The 17,636-nt window shown below is 39.7% G+C and overlaps 2 protein-coding genes across 3 annotated transcripts; both read left to right on the plus strand.

Annotated features, from left to right (window-relative positions):
* The first annotated feature begins 1,176 nt into the window (after nt 1-1,176).
* On the plus strand, nt 1,177-6,525 carry LOC120716997 (perforin-1-like). 2 transcript variants are annotated; one of them, XM_040004775.1, is made up of 3 exons: nt 1,177-1,964; nt 2,631-3,166; nt 4,255-6,525. In XM_040004775.1, the coding sequence occupies exons 1-3, from the start codon at nt 1,824-1,826 to the stop codon at nt 5,420-5,422; spliced, it is 1,845 nt and encodes a 614-aa protein (XP_039860709.1). In that variant the 5' UTR covers nt 1,177-1,823; the 3' UTR covers nt 5,423-6,525. The 2 variants fall into 2 exon arrangements, with proteins under 2 accessions (XP_039860709.1, XP_039860710.1); XM_040004776.1 differs by having other exon boundaries at nt 1,179-1,737.
* Nucleotides 6,526-11,100: 4,575 nt separating this feature from the next.
* LOC120716999 (perforin-1-like) lies at nt 11,101-17,510 on the plus strand. The gene is made up of 2 exons (XM_040004778.1): nt 11,101-11,655; nt 16,290-17,510. The coding sequence occupies exons 1-2, from the start codon at nt 11,120-11,122 to the stop codon at nt 17,458-17,460; spliced, it is 1,707 nt and encodes a 568-aa protein (XP_039860712.1). The 5' UTR covers nt 11,101-11,119; the 3' UTR covers nt 17,461-17,510.
* Nucleotides 17,511-17,636: the final 126 nt, after the last annotated feature.

The following is a 17,636-nucleotide window of genomic DNA, read 5'->3' on the forward strand; positions in this document are numbered from 1 at the left end:
TGTAGTACTGACCCTTGTATGTGACATTGGAGGGATTCGGACACAGTTCCAAGAGCAAACACACTTGGTTGGTGCTGAAAGGTGGTCCTTTTTCTGTAATCTCTTACAAACTACCTCCACTGCTTCAGTGACTGGAACACAAGTGAACAGACATGTAACATCATACAAGACCAATATTTCATCTGCCTCCATAATGATATCACTTCCCTTCTCAACAAAATCCAAAGTGTTCTGGTTGTGGTGTTTAGAGCTGCCTACCAGCAGGTTGAAGATCCAAGACAGAAACTTGGGTGACCAAGTTGATCACGAAGACAATTGGTCTTAAAGGTACACCCTGTTTATGTATCTTCGGTAAACCATACAGACTTGGTGTAGCTTCCCCTGGGTATAGCCTGTGGTATGAGGTCTGGTCCATAGTATTGTCTTCTTCTAACTGCTATCACCTTCTTCCTGTAACCACCTCCTGGGTCTTGTTTCAGGGGCTCATATTTTTGTCACTGAGCAGTGATAACATTTTCTCATGATAGCCTTTCTGGTTTGGCAAAAAGCGTACACCTACTTTTGTCTGCCAGAAGGATGATAATGTTATTGTCATTACTAAGTGATGTGAGTGCCTGTTTCTGTGCCTGTGATCAGTTCCACTAGCTGGCTTTATCTTGGTGTCACAGCAAAGTTCAATCCTTTTGCAAGGATGTTTTTCTCTGTTTGGGTGAATTGTCTGTCAGACAAATTTTTCTCCCACTTGTCCCCATCCTCAGTGTGGCATACTTCTCTCTTTCGTCCTCTGAGGACACACTCTGTATTTTGCTTTGGTTTCCACCACACAGCAAGTAAGTCAAATTTCCTTTGTTGCCTGGTCTTAAACTTTTCATGCTTTTCTCAGTGAATTCAAACACCTTTTGAAGGGTATTCTCATCTATAGACATGTAAAGGTTGGGGAAACCTGCAGTCAGCTGAGACTGAAGAAGTCACTTGGATGAGTGACAAAGTTCTCATATTTTGGCTAAAAGTTTTTCTGCTAATTATCGTTGCCCCAAAACTGACTAGACCTAGATTCTAGTACAGATGAAGAAGTGGCGTTTTGATTGTGCCTTGTTATTGTTGCACATTTAAAAAAAAAAAAAACCTTTTATCCTTAGTAAGATTTTATTATCTAAAATTTGTAATTCTATATAATACATTTTATATAATAAATTCTTAAAATAGTTTGTAAGAAATTATTATATAATTTTGCTGACAAAAGCAAAGCTGTCATGGGACTCTGCAGGCCGGTCAAAAACGACACCCTTACTACTTCCATAGGAATGCAAGGTAAGTAACGGCCAGGTGCTGATAATCCAGTGCACTTGATTAACTGATTATCAGTACATGTCTGGCCACGTATATAGAAGCAGAGGATTTGGCAGTTTGGGCTGGTCTGCAGCATTCAGGTGTATATTAACACAATGTCACAATCTTCCTAGGAGTGGATGTTCTAGCAAATTTGTTTGGGTGTTGTTTTGTGCTTGTTTTGCATCCACAGCATTCAGGCGTCTTGCAATCACTGAATCGACCATGAACTTTTTTGTATACCAAAGTTAGTCTGACACCTAAATCCACCGAAACTTGGTCTTGCAGCAGGACAATAATCCAAAGCACAGTTTGGCTGAAAAAAAAGAATCAAGGCCCAGTTCAGAACTCAGGGGACTGAAATGCTGTGGACTGCTGCAATATCTGCATAACTGCAAGATATTGCTGGTAAGGAGGATTTCACAATGGGTGTACTTAACCTTTGTTTTATTTCAATAATGTGTAAAGAGCAATAGTTTCCACACACATTAAATATGTGTGAAGGAAGTAAAACTGGTGCGCATATGACATTGACTTTTTATATGTTCAGTATAAAAACTCAGCGTCTTCATCTGTACAACAGTCTAGATCAGATCATAGACTGTACTAACCAAAGCCTGCGGTCAACTGTCAAAGTAAGACCACCAAGTCCTTTGTTTCTTTAAGAATGATTACATGCAGGGTTAACAAGTTTAATAGCCTTTTATCTATAAATTGTTGTTTGCATGCCCACACTTTATGAACGTGGAGAAATTAGATTTTTTTTTTAAAGATATCTTAGCAGCATGTGTTTTCTGGAATTTTTTTAGGACAGTAAAGTCTGTCTAAATGTTTTCAAAGTGTACTCAACTTCTCACCAGATTAAGAAAAGCCAACAATTTTTGTCTTTTTTTCCTTTTATATTACATTGTTTTGCAGTGGTCTACTTTAACATTTCTCTTTGTCTCTTTTTGTATCTTTACTGTGCTAAATAAGAACTGGTACTTCACTTTAGTATGCACAGGTACAATAGAAAATCACAGTAAACACAACTTTACCACTGTTTGGTTTAATTTAAAAAGCTGCCAGGGTAGAGTGAGGTAGGTACTGAGGCAGGATATAGGTTGACCACTCATACTCATACCACTACATAGACACAAAAGTTTAACTGTGTGATTTCTGATTTCACATACATCTCCACTGAGAAATGACAAATTATTTGGGGGTGAAGTGAACATTTGAAAAATAGTCTATTATATTGGTCATTTTTTTTATATTTAAAGTTTAATCATCATTTAATCTCTTCTCATTGTTCCATACAGATGGCAAAGCTGTGGCACGTCCTGCTCCTGTGTTGGGCATGGAGTCCCTTATGCCTTCCTTCCAGTGTGAGCTTCATTGGTACACCACAGGAGTGTGAAAAGGCTCACTTTGTGCCTGGTTACAACTTGGGTGGTGAAGGCTTTGACATTGTGACGATGGAGAGAAAAGGTGCCTATGTCATCGACACTGAAACATGGAAGATTGGAAATGGTAACTGTAGGATGTACCGTAACCGTTACATGAATGGCGAGAAACAGAAGGTCCCTGTTGCTGTGGTGGACTGGAGAACCCTGCCCAAGTGCAGTTTGAAGGTCTCCAGTGTGGTCTATGATTCTGTTGAAACTCTTGTCAGTGACTCGACATCATCTGTATCCAACAACTGGACAATTGGCCTTGACGTCCCGGTAGATCCTTCAGCAAAGGTTGGGGTTGGCTTAGGAGGTTCTCACTCAAGAGATTCTACCTTTGCCATGAAAAAGTCAAAACAAGACCGCTACACCTTCTTACACCATTCGATCAACTGTAAATTCTATGGGTGAGTATGTCAGGGAATATTTATGGAAGCCCATTTCCGAAACTCGAAATTTTGAGAAATGTAACTCGAAATTTCGAGTTAGCTCTGCCAATCAGCAATCTACGTGGAATGCGCACTCAAAACTGGATCGCAACATATCGGCGCTTTCGAGAGTATGTTTGCTGATAGTAACACCATGTGATTCAGCTAATAACACAAGGATTTCATAATTTGTGAAGCCACACTGAAAATAATCAGCAATTTGTGCATTCAGGACTGACTGTAATACTGGTAGCTTAGCTGTAGCATTTGTAGCTGAGGGCTTCAGCTTCTGGGTAACAAAGAAATGACGTAATTCACATAGATTACTGATTGGCAGTGCTAGCTCAAAATTTGGAGTTAATAACTCCAAATTTTGAGAAAAGTAAGTCAAAATTTCGAGCTACTTTTATTCTAAATTTCGAGAAAATAACTCTAAATTTTGTGTTATAGACACTTTTTTTTTTTTAGTGAAATGCGCTTTTTTAAAAAAAATATATAATGACAATTTTTATTTCATTTGAATTTATGTGGCGTCAAACAGATTTTCAATTATGTGTCACATATAGCCTATTTAAATTTTAAGTATGTAAACCATTACAGAAAAAACTTCAGCGTAAAAAAGCCCTATTATATATAGAAAATGTTCACAGTTATTGAAGCACATAGTTAAGTTTGAGTTTTCCCTGTTTCTGTCTTTGGATTAATTATTGTTCCTCAATATGGCTGGCAATGGTTAATGTATTTGGCAGATATGATGTAAAACGGATGATGAACATCTAGTTGACATGAACTCAATATGCAAACTTATCATAATGATTTTTAAGACAATGCTCCCTGGTGCAATATACTGTGAAAAGCTAAAAATGATGCCCTCCTGCTCCCAGTCTGTATACTTTGCTAAGCCATCCACTGGATCAGATTGGCCAGTGAGTCATATGTTTGACAACACTGTTTCTTAATAGTTTGCTGCCATTTCCTCTGGGATTAATAAAGTATTATGATTTGACTTAAAGGAAACAAAATCTAAAGTGATTCACTTTTCTGTGATATGCTTTTCTGTTCCACAGCTACAGACTGGCAACAAGTCCTCCTTTGAGTCAAGAATTTAAGTCGGCTTTGGATATTCCCCCTTATTCGTCTGAAACTGCGCCATTATATCACAATCTGATTGACACTTATGGAACACATTACATCACACAAGTGTCTCTTGGAGGTGAAATTAAAGCATCCACTGCTGTCAGGACCTGCATGGCTACAATGAATGGACTAACAGATACTGATGTTAGTGACTGTTTGTCAGTTGAAGCTTCAGCTACTTTTGCAAATTCTGCCAGTATTAATGCCACAATTGACCACTGTCAGAGAAAGAAAAAGATGTTAGGGTCTAATCAAACTTTCAGCAGTTCATTTAATGAGCGGCGCACAGAGGTCATTGGTGGAGATATTGATGGAGGTGATATCCTCTTTGCAGGCCAATCTGACCCCTCGGTCTATAAAAACTGGCTCATTTCTCTTAAAAGTATCCCTGATGTGGTCCAATACAACTTAAAACCCCTACACACCATACTGCCATTAAATCATCCTGCCAGGGCAGGACTGAAGCGAGAAGTGGAGCAGTACATTAAGAAAAATGCAGTGCTGAAGAAATGTTCAGAAACCTGTAAAATTGGGCACCGATCAAACGCAAGAGATCCTTGTGCTTGTGTCTGCAACAGTAACCAGAACATCAAGTCAAACTGCTGTCCTGCTGGGAAAGGTCTGGCAACCTTAAAGGTGTTCAAACTTTATGCAAAGGGTCTGTATGGTGATGACTGGAGTCAAACAGATGGTTCAGTGGAGGTGACATATGGTGATCAGAAAAAGCGCACTGATATTATAAGTAATGATGACAACCCTAGATGGAGAGAAACATTTGAGTTTGGAACCATCACCATCAACATGAAAAACAAACTTACATTTGCTGTGTATGATGAGGACAGTTACTGGAACAGTGATCTGTTAGGCGAGTGTTCATTTGATCTGCGAGCAGGGAAGGTGAGCGACAGCTGCATGCTGAATCATGGGACCTTCTTCTTTTCCTACATCGTAGAGTGTGCACCAAGTCTTAGTGGGAACCAGTGTCAGGAGTATATCCCCTCGGCCATGAGTCCGTCTTTGGCTGAGGTTTTCCACACCAGAAATGGGGTTCTTCTTGGAAAGATGGGGAATAAGTATGAGAAGCCAGTAAATGAGTGATTTTAAACCAAATGTCATTGTTAGGAAATGAGTCAGGGGGAGATGATTATGTACTGGATATCTGTTTGCTTATGTTTTTGCTTTTTATTGCAGCTAAAATATTTACATTTATTTGTTCAGTGGGTGTAATGCATGAAGAAGTCATGACAAAGAACAGTTGCCCCAGTTTGTTTTAGGTGTGAAGGAAGTAAAACTAGCACACGCCTTTGTGGGTTTTAAAGTAGTTAAAAACAAAATCTGTGACAACAGCAGACTCAAGTCTCCACTTCTAGATCAGTTAGTAAAGCATAGGTCGAATAATAGATCTATGCTGCTCTATCGATCAGAGCCTGCTGTTCACCATCAGTGTAATACTACAAAATGCTTTGTCATTTTTAAAACATTCTTGAGTAGCACAATTGTTCACATGTGCGTCTCCAGTGTGTGAAAAGGTTTAGAGCTGCAGTGCATGTGTGAAAACTGCTTTAATGTATTGGTAAAAAGTTGAGAATGTTTAACTTTTGTTATTTTTGTTTTTTTATCCATGTCATTTCATATCTTCTCATTCTTAAATGGTTCCATACAGATGGCAAAGCTGCAGCACCTCCTGCTTCTGTGCAGGGCTGTCTGGTTAGAATGTACACTGCATCTGTCATGTTCATATCTATTCAAGTTTCAGACATTGTATTTTATATCCAGACTGCGCTGCTTCTTCTGTATTACACTTTCACGTACTGCAAATTTGTAACTGTGCAGCTCATATAAGTTACAACTGTCCACTTCATTTGTGACTTGCAGAGTACGGTACATAAACTCAGGACATGGCTGATCAATACAAGCATCATTCCATACTTTCTGTGTTGGAGTTTACTGCAGACTAACCATACAGTTTAAGTTTGTATTTAGAATTTGTATCTTTTTACTTATTCTCTATGTCAGAGTACAGTATCCTGCCATTTGCACTATGTGTAAACCTGGAGCTTTATAATTTGTCTCTTTGCATACATTTACATGGCTGAGATGACAATAAAGTTCACTTTGAGTTTTACTTCATGGGTCACATACAACCCAGTGTGAATTTATGCGGGATAGAGCAGTCGAACTATAACAAAAAACTATTTTAATAAAAGTGTTTTTTTAAAAAGTACTATCGCTGAAAACTTTGACATTTAATAAATGATACTTTATAAAGCAAATTAATATATTTGAATTCTTCCTGTTTCTTTTTGGATAATGTGTTTGTCAGTAAGAAGCATGTAAAGCTGATGATGAGATTCACTCATGATGTGATCTTATGACTTGCAAGATCATTCTTCCTGGTTTCAAAACAATGAGAAGCAGAAATTGTTGCCCTCCTTCTCTGAAACTGTCCACTTTAAAAAGCAAGCAGTTGGCCTGTGGGTCAAATGTTTGAAACTTATTATGGAAATATGAAGTAAATCCATTCATAGGTGAACCAGTTGTGTTTGTGAGGTTTTAATTAGCCTTTGTAAAGGGGCCAAACAATAATACAGAGTACAACAGCAGTCTGCATGGCTTTTTACAAAGGTAAATAAAAATCATAAAATCATTTAGAAACACAATTTATCTACATGGTCACAGAATACAGTCAGAACATTCAGTGCAAAATGTAACTTATACATTTAAGTATATTTTGTGTTAAAGGGCTTCTGTGGCCTTTGTTGCTCAGCTTTAACTATATGAGTCCTTCCCATCAACTCAGTAGCACCACACTGTTATCTGTGTAGGCTAAACCTATTTGATGCAGAGGGCCTCACAATATGCGATTTTCACTGCACATTAATTCATTTGTAGTTGAAAGGTCAACTTACTGTAACATCAACAGAAAAGTATAGTAAAGAAGTAATTTAAAAATAATAACTATACAAGAATATGCCATATTGTGAGTGAATGGAATCTGGTAGGAAAGTTATCCAAACCACATAACACACACATCTGGGAATATCCACAAGACCCCCGAAACACACGCACACACCGGTGTCAGGTTGAGGTGAGAAACAGCCTTTTTATTTGTGACAACATGGACTGCGGTTTTTTAGCCTTTCAGTTCAGCACGCAGACACACTGGATGGCTGCCACAGACTTCTTTCCTGCACACCTGTTCTTCCCGCCCTGCGACCTCACTGCGTCACCCCTCCTCTGCAGCAGGCCAGAGACTACACCTCCGCCACACCAGCAAAATTAATCTTTGATTATCTAAATATTATATGTTATGTTATATAGTAGAAGAGCAGGTAGACGTGTTATGACCTGCTGCAACCAGAGACGTGATTATGACAGATTCGGAGAGATCCGTCAGTTTATTCCTGTGTTCGTTATTTCATTGCTGTTCACGGCAGGTTAATGTGATTCTCAGCCCGTTACGGACAGTCGGCTGCTGGCCGTTGAGGTTACCTCAGTCTAGATTTTAATGGTAGTAAATTCTAAACCAGTTTACGTTTAAATACACGTACCACGTCACAGGTTAAAAAGAAGAAGAAGTAAAAAAGTGTTCGATAGATAATCATTCAATTATAACGCGGTTAGGTCATGACTAATGTTGCACACTTGGATTAAAATGAATTGAAACCAGTGTGGCTTTGTGAGTTCGCCTTTACTGCATCTGCAAATATATACATGGACATAGCACAACGTTACACACTTTTTCAGTCTCACACAACTCTTATAGGCGCACTGCCTTATGGGTAGTCTTTAAACTCAAATCACTAATATTTCTTACAGTGTAACAATGAAATAAACATAAACAAAAGATAGTGTGATCCACCAGTCTATATCTGCTGTGATTACAGCCCGGTACAGGTATAAATCCACAAAAGTGCCCCGAGGTTCCCGCACAAACTAATGAATTAGATCTAGCTGCTAATCGTTAGCATCACGGCTAATTCACATCGCTACCAATAACTTATACACTAATGACACATAGTGGGGATTAACGGCCAACTTTCCCACATTCTCTGCAACCCCGTGGACTCATCTGTAGATACATTTTAAGTTATTTACCATCTTGTATCTGCTTACCTGCAAATATATACATGGACATAGCACAACGTTACACACTTTTGCAGTCTCACACAACTTTTATAGGCGCACTGCCTTATGGGTAGTGGCTGGGCTTATTTACTCCCGCTAGAGCTGCTCATTTTAGGGGATACTCCCTCTTGTGGTGTAACGGAGGAATAACTACGCTTCCTGCACTATGTCATTTTTGGAGACTGGGGCACACATTATTTTACCACAATCAAAGAAAATACAGATTTGAACAATCAGACCATTTAACTAACTATAATATTGTAACTAGAGATTATGGGGGGTGTCCTGTTTTGTCCACAATGTCTTTCTTGTCCTTACACTAATCTAATTTAAAAGCCTCTTGTCACCTCTTGAGGCACTGACCTACTTTAAAGACCCACAAAGTTCTGAGCAAGTTGCAGTGGTGACGGTGGGAGGACCTGTGGACACTTTCAGATTGGAAACTTGGTTGAGCTTTACACTTACGTGAGGCTCGGATTAATAATTATTTTTAAAAGATGAAACTTAGATGTTTCAAAGTCTGATATTCTATGTTTGTAAAAGGGTATCATGTCTCTATTTCCTGTCAATCTTTCTTGTTCTTTGCCTATATGGATAACTGTTTGTGGATTGCTAAGAATGTGCAGTGCTGAGTTTGAGGTACTTTGATGAGCAATTCTCATATGTTGGCTAAAAGCTTTTCTGCTAATCACTGTTTCCCCAAGACTCACAAAACGTTTTTTTCTGAGACTAACAAAGAACTTCAGTTTTGATTGTGCCCTACTGTTGTTGCAGACTTCATACCTAACCATAGCTAATAATTATATAAATATGCATGAGCCACAACTCCTCCACAATGGTGTTAAGGACCATTAAAGCCATATACGAAACGATTACTGCAAGAATTTGCTGCTCAAAGTGGTTTTACAAGGGGTGTACATATTCTTTTCCACAGGATTTTGTACACTCCTGAGAACATTTTCTTTCTCACATGACTGTCTTCACTTACTGGAACATATTAACAAGCCACAACAAAACAGTTCCCCCATGTGTGATATTGGTGTGAACCAGGTAAAACACGTCTTTGTGGGATTGTGGGTTTTAAATTTCTGAGGTATAAAGGAGCGTGGTGCAACCTAAACTTCACTCTTTCATCTTTACTACCCTCTAGGTAAGATAATAGAAGGTACTGACCAAAGCTTTCAGTCAGCTGTCAAGGTAAGACCACCAAGTCCTTTGTTCCATATGATTGTCTTTTTGCCGTTTGGTTAATACTTTAGTGTAGTGGCTCTGAAAACATTGGTCATGCTCCAGTGGAGCTGCACGAAGTCACTGCATGACCAGTAGAAACTAGATAAGACGGTTAATGTAACAAAACTATGCAAAACAAGAGTTTTTTTTAAATTCAACTCCGTACAGTTTATTTTGTTATCGTGAAATATTACAGGTTCTTAGTTGTTTACAAGGAGTAACATGTTTAGCCAAATATTCTATTTATATTGCTGGCTGCCTGAGTGGTGTCCAAAAAATGACACAGGCTTTATAGATAACTGCAAAACTTTTTATGTTTTGTTATTAGAGACAGCATCCATCCCACTTGGAGGGAGCAACTCTTATTTCTAGAAATGTGGCTTATCTGGGGGACACCAAAGTGTTCTGAGGCCGGCCGAGAGATATAATCTCCCTCACAGTCCCTGTTAGTAAATTATTTACTAGTTGATCATCATATTTATTTACTTATAATTTACATCATATTTAGCTCCTCAGAATTTGAAAGCCTTGAATCAGAAGTACTTGACTTGCTGGTGTAACTCTTGTACTCACATCTTAAAGCAGATAACCCATTAGCTGGAGAGGAGATGGTGTCTGAGTAATTTAGAAGGTCTACAACAAATTTGGGTCTAATAAAGGTTATCTTATCTTATCTTATCTTATCTAATATATCTTATCTTATGTTATTTATGCTGGAAAAAGAGTTTCTTGCTTTATAAAATAAAACCCCCTGTAAAGCTACACCTTGCCATTCATCACTGATTAAAGAAAATAAGAACAACCCCAGGCTTCTCTTCAGCACTGTCGCCAGGCTGACATGGTGACTGCTTCTTCACTCTTGAGGATTCATGTACATTAGAATATCAAAGTAGACAAAGCTGCCTGGATAGAGTGAGGAAGAAGCAGGATATATGTTGACAGCTCGCTAGCTATGAATTCAAATGTTACCTGCACATACTTCACATGAGCAAAATCAAATGTAGTCAGAAAAGATAGGATCTTTGGGTGAGGTATAGTGGATATTTTCGGTGTTTAAGTTTACACTGGGGGGCAGCATGGCGGTTAGCACTGTTGCCTCATAGCAAGAAGGTCCATCAGTCCAGGGTCTGTGTAGAGTTTGCATGTTCTCCCTGTGTTTGCGTAGGTTCTTTCTGGGTACTCCGGCTTCCTCCTACAGTCCAAAGACATGCAGTTAGTGGGGATAAGTTAATTGGTAACTCTAAATTACTTATGGGTTTGAATATGAGTGCGAATGGTTGTCTGTGTCTGTGTGTTAGCCCTGTGACAGACTGGTGACCTGTCCAGGGTGTACCCTGCCTCTCACCCTAAGAAAGCTGGAATGGAATTTTGCACTGTTTAACTTTCCTTTTGTTCATGTAATTTAATCTCCTCTCATTGTTAAATGATTCCATTCAGATGGCAAAGCTGTGGCACGTCCTGCTCCTGTGTTGGGCATGGAGTCCCCTGTGCCTTCCATCCAGTGTGAGCTTCATTGGTACACCACAGGAGTGTGAAAAGGCTCACTTTGTCCCTGGTTACAACTTGGGTGGTGAAGGCTTTGACATTGTGACGATGGAGAGAAAAGGCGCCTATGTCATCGACACTGAAACATGGAAGATTGGAAATGGTAGCTGTAGGATGTACCACAATGGCTACATGAATGGAGAGAAGCAGAAGGTCCCTGTTGCTGTGGTGGACTGGAGAACCCTGCCCAAGTGCAGTTTGAAGGTCTCCAGTGTGGTCTATGATTCTGTTGAAACTCTTGTCAATGACTCGACATCATCTGTATCCAACAACTGGAAAATTGGCCTTGACATCCCGGTAGATCCTTCAGTAACAGTTGGGGTTGGCTTTGGAGGTTCTCACTCAAGAGATTCCACCTTTGCTATGAAAAAGTCAAAACAAGACCGCTACACCTTCTTACACCATTCGATCAACTGTCATTACTATGGGTGAGCATGTCAGGGGATATTTTTCTTATTTGATTAATTTTTATTTATTTATTTTTTAGGTATTTCTTCTTTAGTTTAGCATCAAGAGTGATTTAAAATGTCACTGAAGTATTTATTACATTTACTGCAGTGGTGTCAAACATTCCCCATTCACTTAACCCCCCCCCCCCCCCCCCCACATGGTCAGGGAGTGTTCTGGAATAATCAAATCATTATATATATATGTATATATATATATATATATATATATGTATATATTTATTTTTTTATTTTTTATTTTTACATGTTTTTATTGTATGATGTGAAAAGTAAGGGTAATTTTTAAAAATTGATTTTCACCCTTCAAATCGATTTTAGTTTGAATAATGCGATATCGATTTATTAAACCCTGAATCGATTTTTAAATATTAATGTATTTTGCCAGAAACGCCAGAATCTCAGGTTAAAGCTCACAAAACTGGTTTAACAACTGCCAAATAGCTAAAACAGGTGAAACATCTTCAAGCAACTTAAAGAAGTGCGGTGTTTTTCTTTCCAAGCTCCTTAGACTTCAGAAAGTTACACACACATAACAGGGGCGATAGCTTGTATAGCACACTGTATATTTCATACATAACATCTTCTCCCCACTAAGGTAAGCGACCCCAGCACTGCCCACAGAAATATTTCACTTAACCTAAATGGTACTTTTTTCTTTTCTTTTCTTGTCTTTTCTTTTTTCTTCTTTTCTTTTCTTTCTTTCTTTTTTTTTTTTACAACACGGTAACAAGTGGGTGGCTTAGTGACCCTCACCGGGTAATGTCTTAGAGTTTCTGTAACCTGTGTACACTTAGATGATGGTGGTTCAATGGACTGGTGTGTTTCTAGAGGTATTGTGGTCCGCAGAACTTGTTCAACAGTCTTTTCCTGATGAGATGTACCAGGGTGAAGCAAGGTGTCACTATCACTCTGGGCTGGTGACATTTAGAATAGAATAGAATAGAAAATTTATTGTCATTGTACATGTCACAAGTACAAGGCAACAAAATGCAGTTTGCATCTATCGAGAAAGTGCTTTAGCAATAATATAGATATATTACAAAATATATATTAGCAATAAAAAAATGGATCTATTATAGGTATGAGGGTACAAAATATGGGTCTATTATGGTATGTTACAATGTACACGGTATGAAGGTAAGTTATGAATATGCTATAACTACAAGTATGTACAGGCTGTAGTGAGTGTACAAGCTATGTACAGGCTATGAACAGGGTATAAATATGAAAACTATACAAAAATATGAAACTATACAGAAATATGAACTATACAAGTTATAAACAGTTGTAGAACTATAATTATTATTGTACAGAATGATTGTCTGTACAGAATTTACAGTAGTGCAGTTTAGATCAGTGAGATATGTGGCTAATTTCCACAGAGGTTATATAAAGTGCTAGTGGTTGTGAGTGGTGGTTCAGTCCATGTTATTATTGTGTGTATGATGGTACAGTTGGCCATTTGTTTGTTTTTGTCCATTGTGTGTTCAGTAATGGGTAGTTGTGGGTGTGTGTATTGTTCAGTCCATGAGTTTAATGTGGGTCAGATGTCAGGAGGCAGAGTTCAGGAGTCTGACAGCTGTGGGGAAGAAGCTGTACTGGTACCTGGTGGTCTTAGTCCGGTGACTCCTGTTGCACCTCGCAGAGGGCAGGAGGGTGAAGAGTGCCTGTCAGAGGATCCAGTGCAACCTGCTGAGATACTGGCTCAGGACATGTCAGCATCTGATCCACATGACGTTTCCACACTCCTTGTGCTCCCACATTCACTTTGTATGACACTGGCCCAATCTTTTCCAATATGAAACAACACTGGTGATGCCACCAAAATGTAAATGATTGATACGGAACAGCCCTTTTTGAGTCAAAATAGTCTGCAGCTTCTTAGACTCCTCTTCTACCTCCATCTATAGATAGGCATTTGCTAAGCCCAGCTTACTGAAATGCTGACCCCCTGCCAGAGAAGCAAACAGGTCCTCAATGCGTGGAAGTAGGTACTTATCCACACAGAGCTGTGAATTGAGAGTGACCTTGAAAGCCCCACACAGTCTCACTGAGCCATCCTTCTTGTTGACAGGCACCACAGGTGTGGCCCAGTCACTATGCCCCACTGGTGTGAAGACCCCAAGTTCAGTCAGGCGTTTCAGTTCAGCCTACACTCGAGGTCAGAGAGCATAAGGCATGTTACATGGTGGACAGAATTTGGCTACATTATCAGGCCTAAGAATCAATCTGGCTTTAATTCCTTTCATTGACCCAAACTCCTTAGAGAAAACAGCTGAGTGTTTCGTTAGCACAGCCCCCAGATTGTCATTTCCACTTTGCTCTCTGGCATGAACGTCTTTCAAGTTCAGTTTAATAATTCTCAACCACTCTGGTGCCAGCGGTTCCCCAGTGTATGTCTTCAGCATGATGTCAGTGGGTTGCAGCAGCAACTGACTCAGCATACTTTTGTACTGTTCTCATGGGAGCAAAGACACACCACCCCCTGTATCCAGCTCCATCTTCATTTTCTTCCCGTTAACTACAGGCATCAGGGAGATAAGTGAATCCCTCTCTTTTCGAGACAATGAATACAGTTCCAACTCACTATCAGTGTCAGATCTGATTCCTTCACTTTCACTTTCCTCACCAGCAACATGATGAATTCTTCTCTTTTTGTCCTTAACTCTGTGTTTAACTGCATTACCTTTCAGTTCAGGTTTTCCGTCTTTCTCTTTCCTGTACCAATCTTGGCTGCTTCTGGCTCTACCTTTACGCATGCGTTTCGTGTGGCCTTTCCTCCCCAACTGGTGACAGTCACGGTCCTTGTACCAGCAGTCATCATCAGTATGATTCATTTTCCCACAGCGATGGCATCCATCACCTTTTTGCGACAGCACCGTGTTCACTTTAAGAGAGCCACTTAACTGCTGAATTCACGTGTTGCTGTCTCTGCCAACATGGCATAGTCAACTGCTTTGCAGAACGTGAGATCCTTTTCTGTCAAAAGATGCTTCTCCACAGTTTCACACTTTAATCCACAAACAAATCTGTCGCGTAGAGCATCTTCCAGATACACACCAAACTCACAATGTTCTGACAGTCTTTTCAACACCACCACATACTGTGCGACTGTTTCCTGTTCCCCCTGATTCCTCTTGTGGAACCGGAACCTTTGCAAAACTCCCACAATATTGTCATACTGCAGGCTTGTTTGGAGCTACCAGGTTACGCAGCAGACCACACGTTTTGGGACCCATCACACAGCAGCACTGGCACTCGTTTCTCAGACTGAATGTCATTAGCCAGGATGCAATGCTCAAAACGTTCAATATATGTTGCCCACTGCTTACCAGCATCATCAAAGGGATCCATCTGCCCAATCATTCCAGCCATGATGCATCCGCTGTCTACAGCCAACACTGTCGTTTCTGACTCGTTGTAGAAAAAGCAGCTCACCGAATCCACAGCTCGGAAGTCCTTTCACCATGCTATTGTTTGTTTTCCATCCACACTTGGCCACGCAGTCAGTACATGCACAATAGACGGCCAAGTCTTCCAGACTTCACAGCACATAACAGGGCGTGGTGCCCACTACTGGTGATAGCTTATATAGCACACGATATATTTTGGCTTATACATAACAAATTCCCTCTTGCTGTTTTGCTTGCACCAGGAAAAAAAAATCACAGTTCCTGCATGGCTTTCTCTCACTCTGTACTTCAAGACCAGTTTGCCATTAAAAATCTCTGTTTTCTGCATTACTCTGTTATGCACCAGTGTACCGTCTATTCAGTGCTTTCAGCCAAGAAAGCCTAATTTCTGCTGTCCAATAGCGAAGAAATATAAGCTTTTGCAATAATAATGACAAAACCAAATAAAACCTCTGTAACTTTGCTCTGCTTGACTTCAGCAGCATCAGATAATGTTCATATGTTGCACATTACCTGATCTACTGGAGAATATTTTTAAGGTGCGTATCTGCAATAAAAAGTCAGGATAGGAAAAACTCATTCATATTTTTCTGTTTTATCTTCACTTACTTTGACACAAAGGTATCTGCTGTGATGATTACACCACTGATGTGGTCTCACAAGTGTCAGCTTTGTTTTTATACATAGATATAAAAATATGGATATGTACTGATAAATGGTCAGAAATGAAATATTTATGAATGTTTGAGTCAAAATCGAATTGAATTGGAATCGAATCAGTTATGGAAATCGAAATCGATAACCAGCCCTAGTGAAAAGCATTCACCATGTTACAAAACAGCTGATAATGTTACAGTTTTTCATTCTATGGCTTAACCATTATTAATTGGTGTAGATAGTCATGAGTAATGTGTTTGTCAGCAGGATTTAAAACGGATGACGAGTTTCCTGTTCAGTTGAAAGTATTATTTTCATCACTTGCAAGACAGTGCTTCCTGGTGCAAAATAATGTGAAAAGTCTAAAGCTTATTCTTAGCAGTTTTCCATTTTGAAAAGCCATCCAGTGGACCAGATTTTTGGTGGGCCAGATCTGGCCCGTGAGTCAAATGTTTGACATCTCTCTGATGTTGATAGTTGGAATCAATTTGAATTAACTTATTTATATGCTTTTCTGTTCCACAGCTACAGACTGGCAACAAGTCCTCCACTGAGTCAGGAATTCCAGTCGGCTGTGGACTCCATTCCCCCTTATTCCTCTAAAACTGCGCCATTATATCACAATCTGATTGACACTTATGGAACACATTACATCACACAAGTGTCTCTTGGAGGTGAAATTAAAGCATCCACTGCTGTCAGGACCTGCATGGCTACAATGAATGGACTAACAGATACTGATGTTAGTGACTGTTTGTCAGTTGAAGCTTCAGCTTCTTTTGCAAATTCTGCCCGTATTAAAGCAGAGTATGAACACTGTCAGAGAAAGAAAAAGATGTTGGGGTCTAATCAAAGTTTCAGCAGTTCATTTAATGAGCGACGCACAGAGGTCATTGGTGGAGATATTGATGGAGGTGATATCCTCTTTGCAGGCCAATCTGACCCCTCGGCCTATAAAAACTGGCTCATTTCTCTTAAAAGTATCCCTGATGTGGTCCAATACAACTTAAAACCCCTACACACCATACTGCCATTAAATCATCCTGCCAGGGCAGGACTGAAGCGAGAAGTGGAGCAGTACATTAAGAAAAATGCAGTGCTGAAGAAATGTTCAGAAACCTGTAAGATTGGGCACCGATCAAACGCAAGAGATCCTTGTGCTTGTGTCTGCAACAGTAACCAGAACGTCAAGTCAAACTGCTGTCCTGCTGGGAAAGGTCTGGCAACCTTAAAGGTGTTCAAACTTTATGCAAAGGGTCTGTATGGTGACAAGTGGACTCAGACAGATGGTTCAGTGAAGGTGACATATGGTGATCAGAAAAAGCGCACTGATATTATAAGTAATGATGACAACCCTAGATGGAGAGAAACATTTGAGTTTGGAACCATCACCATCAACATGAAAAACAAACTTACATTTTCTGTGTATGATGAGGACAGTTACTGGAACAGTGATCTGTTAGGCGAGTGTTCATTTGATCTGCGAGCAGGGAAGGTGAGCGACAGCTGCATGCTGAATCATGGGACCTTCTTCTTTTCCTACATCGTAGAGTGTGCACCAAGTCTTAGTGGGAACCAGTGTCAGGAGTATATCCCCTCGGCCATGAGTCCGTCTTTGGCTGAGGTTTTCCACACCAGAAATGGGGTTCTTCTTGGAAAGATTGGGAATAAGTATGAGGAGTCAGTAAATGTGTGAGTTCAACGCTAAATGTCACTGATGAGAGATGAGTCAATAAGAGAATAAGGATTTGACCATCTGCTGAATATCTATGTGCTTGTATTTCATGGCATTCTGTCTTTGACTTTTATGTGCAAAAATATTTTTTGAACTCAAACATGCTTGTGAGAACTCAAAACTGTAATGCACTTAGT

Source organism: Simochromis diagramma, unplaced genomic scaffold, assembly GCF_900408965.1.
Source record: "Simochromis diagramma unplaced genomic scaffold, fSimDia1.1 OVJJ01000487.1, whole genome shotgun sequence".
In the NCBI taxonomy this organism is placed as follows: domain Eukaryota; kingdom Metazoa; phylum Chordata; class Actinopteri; order Cichliformes; family Cichlidae; genus Simochromis; species Simochromis diagramma.